Here is a 12918-nt window from a genome sequence, read left to right on the forward strand (position 1 = left end):
CCGCCGAAAATCTATTGGCGGCAACACCTGCCTTTCCTCAATATCGCGCGCCCATTGGCTGCTCCGCCCGCGGCTGCCAGACTAGCTTTTCTCACCGGCCGACCCGGAGTCCCCGCCCCCGCCCCCTGATTGGCCGTCCCGGTCGCCCCTCCTGCCCCAGCGGGCACGATCGGGGAAGTGCGCGCGACCATGTGGCGGTGGCTCTTGTCCTGTCCCGCCCCTGACCGCGCTTCCGCTCGCTGGAAAGACTCCGGGCAGAGCGAGCCTGCGGGCGGCTCCGGTCCTAGCGTTCCCCGGGCGCCTACTCCCGTCAGTGATTGGCAGAAAGGGCCCAGGAGCGTTAATTACCAGAGGGAAATGCCGGATTTGGACCTGTATCAGAGCTCACTGACCCACGTACGGATGTGCAGCTACCGCACTGAGCTGACCCTCGGGGAATCAGCCTTTCCCTAAGCATCCCATCCTTCCCTTCCCGGAGGGGCGGGGGCAGCTCCTCACCCTGAGCCCTTCTACCCAGCCAGGCTGTCGGGAAAGCATTACTGCTGGGTCCTTTACCCTGTTGGAGCCGTTCTCCAGCCACCACCTCTCAGCTCCTATTTGCCTGCCTACCCCTATGTCTTTGCCTTACAGAGGCCTGGAGATACCCAACATCTCTTGCTGGATTCCTCAGAGGGAAGATCCAGAGGAAAACCCTGTCCTTGTCCAACAAGTTAATTTTCCTTAGGCACCTGAAAAATGTGGTTGGTGGCCACAGATTCCTAGCCCTCCCTTGACTATGTAATTCGTCTAACATTAGAGGAGGGAAAGATCAGCAGCAGCCATCCAGAAGGTCTCTGGGAGATGGCCCACCACTACACCGTTTTTGCAAGCAACATGTATCCCCTTGGGATCAGCCCTTTCAGCACTGCACACAAATCACTGTCCAGTTCACCATCCCAGTTCCCCACATTCCACCATGGCCAGGTGAGGGACTCCAGTGAGGCCAAGGTCAACCCACCACATCAACCCATTAGGAACACTGGTCTCATCCAGCTCTCTTGGGAACTCTTCCACCTAATCTTCAACTCAGTTAACAAAGGGAAGGGCTTGAAAAAACACTAACACAATCCTACAACGATCTGCACCCAGATGATGACCTGGATAAAGCTAGAATGATGTCAAAACTGGAAGCTGCTTAGTGATTCATCTGAAAAATAATTTACAATAGAATGGGAATTAGGGAATGCACCAGGCAGTGACCCGAGAGGGACAAAATGGTGGAGAAAACTCCAACTCTGGGAGGAAATCTGTGGGGACGTCAGGGCCATGCACCTACAGCTAAAACTGTGAGCCCCAACAATGTCTTTGGGGTGTAATATTGCGGGGTCTGGAGGCAACTCAGACCCTTAAGGAAATGCACAGGCCACCAGAAACACCATCTCAAGCTGCAGCATCCACAGCTGGAGGAAGATGCTGGAGCTGAGAGGAGCTCCATCACCTCTACAGGAGGAGATTCCAGGATTTGCTACATACAACAGAAGGGTGACATCATCATGGGGGAATTCAACCCAAAAATGTGGTCTTTGAGAAACTTTCAGCCAGCAAGTAAGGAACAAGACACACAACCTGGAAAGCTGGAACCTCGCACATTCCATGTTGAAGAGAAATGTAATGGGATGTAATTAGCCATTGGAACAACAAAGAGGTAGTAATGGATTTGCTCTTAATTAATCTGGGGAAGTTCTGTGACCCCTGTATGCAGGACGTGAGACCAGCTGATGACAGTGATATAAATACATCAGGCTGAAAAAGTGCTGCTAAGCCTGGATCAGAAATAAACTGGTATCCTTGATGAAAAAGTGAATTTGGGTACCAGCAGCCAGAAGTGCAAGCCTCAGCACTGCACTGGCAAGCATAGCTCCCTGAGGCACCTGAGCCAGCCTGTTGAGAATCTTCCACCCTCCTCTCACAGGAGAGCCCTCTGCAAAGCAGTTGTGGGGCTGGGGAATAAAGGACTGCAGTGTCTGTGCTTCTTTTATCACCTGATGTTCTGCAGGTACAAAGTGACATGCCTCAGGCTGGAAAGAAGTGAGTGTCCTCAGCTGCTGTGCAGTCCCACAAATGACGACATAGGAATCCTGACGGCCAGAGCCTGCTGCCAGGATTTCAAAGAGCCATGAGAGAAAAGAGCACAGCCAAGCCTGTGGGAGCTTCCGCCAGCATGTCAGTGCTGGGCAAGGCCCAGCTCAGGCAGAGAGTGCACCCTACACCCACTGCCCAAGGAGGGATGGGATCTCTCCGCATAGGATGATGCACCTGCATGTGACAGAACAGACTCTGTCCTAATTCCTTTACCTTTAAATGGCTGGATGAGAAGCTCCTGCTGGAACCCAGCCCTGTGCAGGGTGCTGGCTTGTCCTCTGCCAGGTGGGTGAGCTCCCAGTCCTGTTCTGGGAGAAGAAAGGCACCCTCAGCTGCGCTCCATGCACCACACAGGACAAGCAGCCCCAACTTCACTCCTATAGCATCACCATTCTGTGCTCCCCAGATGACAGGCCTGCTCCAACACCCTTGTAGCACCCAGGTGAACTCCTCCTCCAGCACCTGTGGCACATAATAGCTTGATCCCCCCCTGCGCTAGGGGAAGGCTGCAAGACACTTGTTTACATCAGAACTCTCCTCAGAGCCCAGCACTCACAGTGATGGAATCTGTGCTATACCAATTCCTTGTGCCTCAGCAAGGCTGTACACACAAATGTTCTGGAGATTCCCAAGATGCCAAGAACCTTTCTGCCAGCCAGGAAGTTGTAGTTACCTGCCAAATGAAAGAGCTGGTGCAGCACAGCTCTGCCAAGCTCCTTTCACCCCTTCTCTCTCTCAATACCATGCAGTAAATGTTCCTGACTGAACCAGCCAGGGATAATGCATGTTGCTGAAGATGCTACAGCCCTTCCCACCCGGAGAACAATCCATTCCCGCAAATGTTAACTGATGTGCACTGCACATGTTTAAAAAAATTCTTTATTTACATTTCAAAATGTAAAAAGAAAAAAAAGAGATGCCCATTATTAAATAATTTCAGGAGAACCTCAAAAGCATGGATCTGGCCTCCGGAGAAGTCTGGGGCAGTAGGTCAGCTGGCTGGAATTGGAATTGCATGGAGCCAGCACAGGTCTAATCACCAGTAAAGGAACACTGAAAGAAAGAAGAAACAGATCTGAAATACTGGACAGCCATTACCAACCCATCCTACAACAGCCAGGCTATGCAGTGACACTGGGGGCCACACAGCGATTTTAAGTGCATGCCAGTTGCTGCACACACCAGCTCTCATCATCCAGAGAACTCAGGAGTCCTCCTGGGTCTGCCTGCCAGGCAACTGCATCTACTTCTGAAGTTAAAACCAACAGTGCCTGTTTCTCCCAGCTGATTTTCAAGGATCTTGACAAGTAGCTGATGTGGCTGTCTGCAATGCAAAAGCTGTTCTCACTCCCAGGCAGCTGAGAGACATCAGGGTGCAACAAGGCTGTTCCTAAGACCTGGCTGAGAAATAAGAAAGGTGGCACCAGCCTCGTACCTATGAATGAAAAGCTTCCAGGCTCAAGCTGGACATAGGCCAGAGATCCTGTACTCCAAACTAAAATGATAAATAAGTCTGGGCTTGAGGACAACCCTAAAGGGGACTCAATCCTTCAGCACAGCTCTGCAAGAAAACGGAACAGCCTTGCTAGCAGGCTTTTTTCAAAAGCCTGTAAATGCCACCAGAAGTACCAGGAGAATGGAAGAATGATTACAATTCCCTGTTGTCACTTCATCAAATAGCAAGAGCTCCCAAGAGTCTGAAGTGCTGCAGATCTCTAAGACTTTATTACAAAAGAGGGAACATTGTGGGCAATTCCAGCTGCCTTTGGATATCATTTCATGGAAGGTCAAAAATTGTGGGTATGTGCTTTTGTCAGAGCTGCCTCCTGAAATTTGAAAAAAATCAGCAACCAAAAGGCTAATACAGCAGATTTTTGACAAGCTGCAGCCCAACACACTGAAATCTAGACAGATTTGTTTAAATACCTGTGGTTTTTACAGTAAAATGAGCAGACAAATGGAAACAGAATACTATATGTTAGCCTGAGACTATTGGTTTAATCAAAATGAAGCCTGAATAACAGCAAATAGTGGAAACATCTCCCTTCAGATAAGGACGGTGGTACATTTTTCAAGTTAAGGTAAGACTATGTAAAATGGTAATTCCTTGGTCCTTCAATGGTGGCAATCCTACAGCTGTGCTGAGCAAGGAGGCTCAAGTCCTCCCTTTCTCCTCTCCTTTTCTTGATCCCTGCCTGTCCCACCCATGGATACTCTGCTTTTTGTAGGTGTTGAAGAGTTCTCCAACATGTAGGTCAAAGTGAGGCCTCCCACCAACTAGACTGCCTGGATAATTCCAGATGGATTACTGCTGCAATTCCCCTTCATCCACTTTCTAGAATCAAGGCTTCAAGGCAACCTAGCCCCATCCAAGAAAAAGCTCCCATAAACCCATCTTCCCCTCAACTGCAGCTGCAAAATCTTATCCCTGCTGTGCTGCCTCTGGTGTTTGTGCAGCTTGGAGGGAAGCCAGTTCAGGGACTTGAGCTGGCAAAAAACAAATGCTGTTAGAGAAGCACTTTCTGGTGTTTCACTGAGCTGAGACAGCTCTCTGCAGATTCAGAGGAATGTGAAAGCAAGTCAAGAGAAAAGTAAGAAGCAGAGCAGCCCAGAGTTCATGGCACCGTGCATGAAGACTGAGACTTACCACATTGCTCTTTCATCGCTTCACATTTCCCCACACTGAGAGATCACAACTGGCAACTTGGGTTTGTTATTGGGACCCGTAGGCACATTCTGGGGACAAACAAATACAGAACATTAAAACTTATAAAGGCACAGCAAACCCAGGCAGTGACAGGTACTAGAAGACTGGCTAAGAGATATCTCTGTAACATGAGGAATGGGGAATTCCAGACACAGCTCTGAGGAACAGAAAAGCACTATTACACATTTGGCAACAGGCCCAACCGTAAACTGGTGAATTCTCTCTGTGAGCGGAGGTTTGGGACACAGACCAGAGGCTGGTCCTTTGAACTGGAGGGAAGGAACAGAGCAAAAACTGGAGAGCTCCTCATGAGATACTTGAGGCTGCTCTGGCTTTGATACTAAAAGCAGCTGCCACAAGCAAAACAAACTTGTATTCATACAGAAAGGAAAGAGACAGTGGCAAAGCAGCCCTCATTCTGATCCTCCTGATGTGCTGGACTCAGCTGTTCTCTGAATCTCGAATTTTCTTTACTTTGGTCTCACTGCACTGATACCCAAAGCAGGCTCACCACAACCCCCCAGCAGGTTATACCATGCTGTACAGCTCCTTCCATGTGACCTTTTCTCAAAACCCAACAGCTCTGTGTTTGCCCTGCTTTCTAGATTAGAGGCCCTTATGCACATTATCCCATATGTGTCATGGAGTCAATGCTGGCTGTCTCAAAGAACTTGCTATTTGTTAAATCTACTCATTATCCTGCCATGACACCCAGGCCTGACATTGGCAGCAATCACCACCCGGACTGTATTTATCTTCAGCTCCTGGAAGCCCATCAGGAGATTAGTTTAATTTTTCTTATTAAACATGCTGATCATGCATCAGCAGAACTGATGATTTTGCATCCACTGCATAATCCCAGGCAATAGCACAGAAGTGAGATGCTTTACGCTCTTGTCTGAGCTGCTGATGGAACAACTTTTTAATTCAGTCTCCTGAACAAATGCAAAGCAAATAAAGCCAAGAACGCAATCCCTGCTCAAAGACTATCAGAGCCACAAGAGCCTAGCATTTCCAAAGCCAACTCATATGACAGCCTGACAGCATTCAACAGATTTCCTGCTACATTATAATGATGACAACCGATAATGCCAGTTATCAACACTGGTATTCCCTGGTATCCTGTAAACAGACAGCAGGAGAGAACAGGACAACTCTACTTAATCCTGTACATGACTTTCCAATGCAGACATTCACAGGGAAGTAGCCGTATTCAAACTTACTTCAATTTTTCTCATGACCAACAGCCCATCGACAATTTTACCTGGAATGAAAAAATTCATCCACTTCAATATGGCCATTTTTTACCTTTGTTCCCCCCCACTCATCACAGGTACATGCATTTTTGTCCCTCCTGAAAAGCCCTGTGCAGTGTGTAACTATTGGGCACTTCAGGGTTTGTTATTGATCTCTAAACTCATAAAGGAAACAATCCCTCTTCAAACATTCTCTATATTCAGCACAGATTAAATAACTTTTCCCATCACAGGGGTGGTGTGTGTAGAAATTTGGAGTTTGAGACCACCAGCTTAAGGCTGGCCTGGAATTCCTACAGTTCAACCAACAGTAAATGCAAGTTAGCAGATGTGATTTCACAAAATTACTGTCCAAAAACTCTGCTGAAAGCTCGGCCCTCTCTGATAATGGAGCAGAAAGGGATCTATCCACTCATCTGTGCCTTCTGCACTGGCACAAGGATTTGTCCACAAATACAGTACACTGAACATTGATCTGGAAAGCTAACCTGTGAAAAAATGATTCATTTCAAAAGTGATCCATCACAGTATCAGGTTGCACAGATCCCTCGGATAGCACAAGCGAGGAGGGAAGAACAAGCAGTTCATACCCAGAGGTGGTCGGGCACTGAACAGGCTCCTCAGGGAATGGTCACAGCCCCAAGGCTGCCAGAGCTCCAGGAGAATTTTGACAATGCTCTCAGGCACAGGGTGGGATTGTTGGTGCGTCCTGTGCAGGGTCAGAAGTTGGACTTGATGATCCCTCTAGGTTCCTCCCAGCTCAGAAGATTCTGATTCTCACTATTTATTTTAACAGCTGCCCTGCAGGGACACCCGTGAGCTGGTGCTCCAGAACTTTTACTGCAGGTACTCACCAAACACAACATGTTTCCCATCCAACCAGTCACACTTGGAGCATGTGATGAAGAACTGGCAGCCATTGGTACTCGGACCACTGTTTGCCTGGGGGTTGAGAATGGCAAAATACAACAAGTGTACAATTTCAGACTGGCCAAAACTGAAGGCAGACACATAAGAAAGAGCTGTTGGTCAAGACCATCTTACTTTTAGCTCATTGCTAGACAAACCAAAGGAAACAAGATACACATTTGCAGGAGAGCACCCTATGCTGGGATGTAGCATGTCACCACCTCTGGTCACAACAGAATGCACAAGAGCCAAATCACCAACCATTTATTGTATTTCTACAAAGGTGCATAAGACTCTGTCAAAGTCCAGGCTCTATAGCACACTCCTGAAAAAAAACTGAACTTTTTTGTGACAAGTACTTATTGGCTGCAGCATTGTCCTGGGGAAAACTGAAAGCCAGAAACCAGGGCAAGAAAAAAAACCCAGCTAATTTCTGACTTTTGGGAGGTTTCCTCAGAATAAAAATAAAATTTTAAAAAAAGGTGTTCTGATGATTATGATGAGAAAAGTAACAACTGTATTGGCACAGGGCTCACAGGAACAGTGGGATGCAGATGTAAAATTTTATTCACACACAAGTACAGAACCCAGAGCATTTGCACTCTATTAAGAAAACGTCTGCAACACTGAAGGCCATTTGCAATATTGACAAGCAGGAGCTACTAAAGCAACTTTCTGTCCTGATGAGTGAACTGGGGAAGTTCTGCAGCTGCAGGACTGCACAGGACAGGGTCATTTTGGCTTTCTAGTTAATGCTAGCCAGCTTCAAAAGGATCCAGCTGGGATCCATGGTTTGACCCAGTATAACTACTTCAGAGCTGTGCCACTTTAACACAAAGCTGGCAACACTGCAGTGAATCCCTTCTCTCGTACCACAGCACACTAGCTGCTTAGCTGTGCAATTACACCTCTTTTTGGGCCATGTTTTCAACATGGATGAATAACTAACCCAAATGATGAAATGTCCTAAGCAAGTGGTTTTAAGGGCAGAGCAGCTGAAAGAGAAGAAGAGCTGAAGAAGCAGCTGTGGATAGGAATACTGAAGCACTAGCTCCATTTGCTTTCTATTCCAAAAGTCGGGGTACTGTTCCTACCAGACAATGTGCAATGGTTGCAGTTTCTCCTACTATGTTGAACAGGAAAGTCTGTTTTAAAAGATACCATGGTAACACTGCTGTGGCTTTGGATTTCCCAAATCTCTCTGTTTCATCCTTGCCGAGGTCAGTGTTTGATAACAGCATCAGGAAAGAAGAAAACGCCACCAACTCACCACTGTATGAAAACTGTAAGAATTAAGCTCTTCTGAAAGCTATCAAGCCAAGCCTGTCCCATCGCTCCAACAGGCAACAAAGAAAGGATGATGCAGGATCAGGACTATTGTGTTACTCAACATATTAACCCATAAGTAGTGCTTGACTAGTAGTTACAAAGCAAACCTTGTACCCAGTGGCAGAGATTGCATTGTCCAGCAAATACTGTATAAACTTAGGAAAAGGGCACAGAGAAAGTACCAAAAGCTTTTCAGTCTGTAATGTCATTTTTTCATACTCACCATAGAAAGCAGGCCAGGAGCAGAGTGTTTCAGCTTGAAGTTTTCATCTGCAAAAGGACCCCTATATATACTGGCTACTCCAGTGCCATCCCCCTGCATGAGAGAAGTACCCTGTCAGCCACAGCATTTGTTCTGTAGCAATTGCTACAGAACATTTCAATTTAAAAATTAAATTTAAAATCTCCAAGCAAGAGTAAAGGGCAAAATGGATGTTGTATTACCATTTATATACACCAGCAGTGTACACATTCAGTGTTTCATTTCTGAACAAGAATAGCAAGTGGTTTCTAACTACACAGGTCATTGTTCGCCATTCATATGTTGGCAGAAACCCATGCGGGTGGTACAGTTAAGTCTAAGCCTCCCAGAGTGAAGTGGAGGCTACAGATTGCTTGGTACAGACCCATCAGGAAGGGAAAAGGGAGGAGGCATAGAAGTATGGGCTGGTGTGACAAAGAAAGCAGAAATGATTGCATGGCAAAAGTTGGCTTATGGTGAGTTTATGGTTTATATACCTTATTTTCTGTGACTTTACTGGAAACAGGAAAGCAACCTATCTGTTCTGCTAGGACAGTTTCTAAAATAAAGATTCTCTAGTTTGTGCTGTACTTTCTATTAAGTCCAAACATCTTGTGCTTAACTACAAGCCCAAGCACTCAGACCTCAGGACACTTACAATGAAAGCAGCATGGGCTGTGACAGTTACAGGTTGCAGGCTCTGACAGCCCACAAGTTCAGAACTCTGCAGAAGTCTGGCAGATGGCTCACATCAGACACATTGAATTGAGGGACTGCTCAAAGGCCACCCTGCCCTTGGGTTCAGCTTTTCAGAGACATTCCTGTATGATGACAAAAGGACTGAGCAGGGACCCTTCAACAGGGTCCTTAAAGATGCTGCAGTGAGGAACTCTCCAGGGAAAGCTGCAGAAGCAGTGAAAATGGGTATCTCTTGGTACAGTCACTTAAATTTACTATCCTGACAGTTCATTCCATTTCTGTGTTGAGCTTCCCTTTCTGTGTCAGTTCAGACCCATTTCTTCTGCCTTGCTGCAACTTGTCTCCCTTCATTGCCTTTCTGCTTAACATACATGATCTTTATTAGGCCAAACTTAATAGAACAATAATATCAGTAATACACCACATGCAGCTCCACATCTTTTGCTCTACTTGCCCAGCCCTTGTTTGTTTTCCTCCTGCTCTCTGTAGTTTACTTAAACTGTTGGCTCAGAGACAGAAACTTGCACCCTGTCTCAGGAGTCAGTGTGACTGTGCTTGCTCTCCAAGTGGCTTTTTAATAAATATAACATATAAATTCCAAATACTGGAGCAATCTGTAAAGCTTGTTGAGATGCAGTGGAAGTAATAAAGTGCACTGGGACACCTGAGCAGTGTCACAATTAGCAACTACCCCAGAGTCTGGTGTGGCTGAACTGCCTGCTGTGTGGTCATTTCTCTCAGAGACTTTCATACAACCAAGTTTTATATTAAAAAAGCTTATCGCTTCCCTCATATTTTGAAACACTTCCAAAAATGAAATAATTTTGCTGGGTCCTAGGACAGTGAAGAGATCCTGTGGCCCTTCAGCCGTACCCATATATTCTGCTTATCCCCATATCAGAGCACGACCACCATTGTGGGCGCAAAGTCTTTTCTATTTTGAGACAATTTAGCAACAAAAGGTAAGTTTTGATTTAAATGACCTCTTACATTACACACTGGGCTCTGTACTTAAGGTCTATCTACAGTGTGAATTGAAATTCACAGAGGTTTTTCTCTGGATGAGGACAACGGAAGAGGGAAGGAAAACAGGGCAAAAAAAGTTTCCAAGTTTTGAAAGCTTCCAGGGTATTGCCAGCCTATTGTAGAGAGGAAATATTTTGGGAAGAATGTGTGTTCACCCGAGGTTCCAGATTTGTTTTCAAGTGCTTTATGGTCTGTTGCAGTAAGATGGCAGCAGTGCTATGAGGACACCTCCAGTTACTACTGGATACCTCAAAAAAGAAAGGGATCCCACAAATCAGCACAGACCCTTGGAAACAGTAGCATGTTATACCATAGAGGAGAAGGACGAAAAGAATACAGGAGTACATACATTTACGAAGTCACCTCCTTGGATCATGAAATCCTTTATCACCCTAAAGACGTAAAACAACACTTAGTTCTCAGTGGCCAAAAGCCTCAAGAAGCTCACTGTAAGCTAAAAAGGGATTCTGACTCGCTGTGCAGCAGAAGTTAACAGAGTCTGTGAATGCTGCAGCCTAAAATCTACAACAAATATTAATTAGTGGTTGACATGAGGTCATTTAGGAATCATTGCTTTTGACCAGGGATAGTGCTTAGGTGATAGATGCCATATCTCTGATGTGGTATGCCAGGAACAGGGGATTCCTCCCAGTAACCCCAGCATACACATCTGACAGCATCCCCAGGTCCCCAAAAGCCACAGAATTACATTAGCCATGATTCACAAATGTCTCCAACACCACTAATAGCTCAAGGCAGGTCAAAAAACCCCGTATGGCTCAGGTTGCTATTTAGTGTCTAAACAACAGTAGATGATTTACCTGTGGAAAGTGCTTCCTTTATAACCTATAGGGACACCATCCTTCCTGTAAGGAAGTAAAAAGGAAAATTATTTTAACTTACTGGATATCCCAACACAAAACTCTTCCAGGAATTCAGAGTCCCAAAGAGTTGCCCTATACATTAGCAGCTACCTTGAAATACAACCAGGTGCTGCAGCCTCTCAGCTGCTGCTGTTGGAGGCAAAAGGAAGCCTCAACGGGGCTCTGCACATGAAATGACTGTTCCCTGCAACATCCATACATCATCTTCACAGGATCCCATTGCAAGGTGCAGCATGAGAAGATGGGCTTGCAGACAGGGTTTTTTAGAGCCCCCTGGCCACAAAAAAAGTCACATCAAAAAGAGAAACCTGCCATCTCTGTGAGTCTTCAAGCCCCTCACAATTTCCTCAGAGCAGATTTCTGTAACTCTTCCATTTTGTAGTGGTACAACATGAAAAAGTTCAAGACAAACTCTTTCCACCTCACCCAGCCCTGTTTCTCCAGTGGGACACTTAAAGGACATTATAATCCACTTACCTGAATTCACCTGTACAAAACTGCCTGGCAAACAAAAAAAGAGCAGAGTGTTAGGTGCATGTGAAGTCTGAGAGCTGCACCAACTGGTGCACAGGATTTTCCCAGAGAAACAGGAACGGGAAATGGCAACTCCTTCCCCCTGCCATTTCAAAACATTTTCTGTGCTCTTTGTGGTGAGGAGGTCAGAGATTTAACACCAAGGTTGTAAGAGATAGTAAATGTGGGGCAGGCGCCATGTTTGACAGAGACCAGGGTATGTCCATCCCGCTGATGGAAGTGGGATTTCACATGGTCCATCCCTCAGTTGAAGGCAGGAGAACTGGGTCGCCAGGAGACCCCCCCCATGGCACAAGGCACTGCCTGTTCTAAATGCACAGAGCAAATCAGGAGGCTTCACAGAGGAAGCCAAGGAGGACCGGACCCCTTCCAGCCAGACAAGGTCCCCTGAGAGACCAGGATGCCACACAGCATCTCTGAGAACAGAGAGAAGACAGCGTAGGTGAAGCAGTTTGGGGCGGGTGTCAGCTAATCACTTTGCCACCAAAAGCCATTCCTGCACCAGAAGGCCTTTGCAGTTCCAGTCCAGGCTGAGCTGCAGGAATGGTAGCTGCTCCTTACCTGAAGTTCTCTGCTGTTTTGGGTACAACATCTGCGAAGAGCTCAATTTTCATGCGGCCGACCTCCTGAGGAGACGGGGGCCAGGTGAGTCTTCCAGGTATCCCCTCACACACATACCCCTGCCGCTCGACCTCGGGCACTCCCACAAATCCTGTCTCCTCATTCACCCCCACCCCTACAGGCTCCTCCTGCTTCACTTCCCTGCGAGCCGTTCCCGATGGGCCCTGTGACCCCACAGCCCCGCTATCCGTCTCCTGGCACCGCCCCTCCCAGCGCTTTCAGTTGCGGCCCCGCCAGCCCCATGACGAACCCCCGGCACCCCTCGTGCCCTCTTATCCCCACAACATTCCGACACCCCCAATTATCCCCGCAGTCCCTCCCCGGGCGCGGCCGCTCCCCGTCCTGGGGCACCCCCACCTGCCCGCCGATGGTTACATCAAAGAAAACCACGGGGTTGTTGGGATTTGCTGCTAGCGCCGACATCGCCACTGCTACTGCAGGAAGCGGAAATGGCGGCGGAAGTGGAAACGGCGACGGAAGGCGAGACGGGGCTGGGCGGGACATGGGGATGACGGTGTCCGGGATATCTGGGAGGTGTGTGGGGTGTCCAGACTGTGTCTGGGGTATCCGGGTGGTGGCCGGAGCTGCATC

The 12918-nt window shown here is 47.3% G+C and overlaps 1 protein-coding gene across 4 annotated transcripts; it reads right to left on the minus strand.

Moving 5' to 3' along the window:
* Positions 1-1608: 1608 nt before the first annotated feature.
* PPIH (peptidylprolyl isomerase H) lies at positions 1609-12793 on the minus strand. 4 transcript variants are annotated; one of them, XR_005603534.1, is made up of 12 exons: positions 12685-12793; positions 12268-12332; positions 11650-11673; positions 11110-11154; positions 10638-10680; positions 8546-8638; positions 6939-7026; positions 6052-6092; positions 4769-4857; positions 3068-3174; positions 2335-2429; positions 1609-2131 (listed from the first exon to the last, which is right to left on the minus strand). XR_005603534.1 is itself a non-coding variant. In XM_039564087.1 (10 exons), the coding sequence occupies exons 1-9, from the start codon at positions 12748-12750 to the stop codon at positions 4789-4791; spliced, it is 534 nt and encodes a 177-aa protein (XP_039420021.1). In that variant the 5' UTR covers positions 12751-12793; the 3' UTR covers positions 2985-3174; positions 4769-4788. The 4 variants fall into 4 exon arrangements, 1 of the variants encoding a protein (XP_039420021.1); XR_005603535.1 differs by having other exon boundaries at positions 1609-2424; XR_005603533.1 differs by having other exon boundaries at positions 1609-2429.
* Positions 12794-12918: the final 125 nt, after the last annotated feature.

This window comes from Corvus cornix, chromosome 21 (assembly GCF_000738735.6).
Source record: "Corvus cornix cornix isolate S_Up_H32 chromosome 21, ASM73873v5, whole genome shotgun sequence".
Classification (NCBI taxonomy): Eukaryota; Metazoa; Chordata; class Aves; order Passeriformes; family Corvidae; genus Corvus; species Corvus cornix.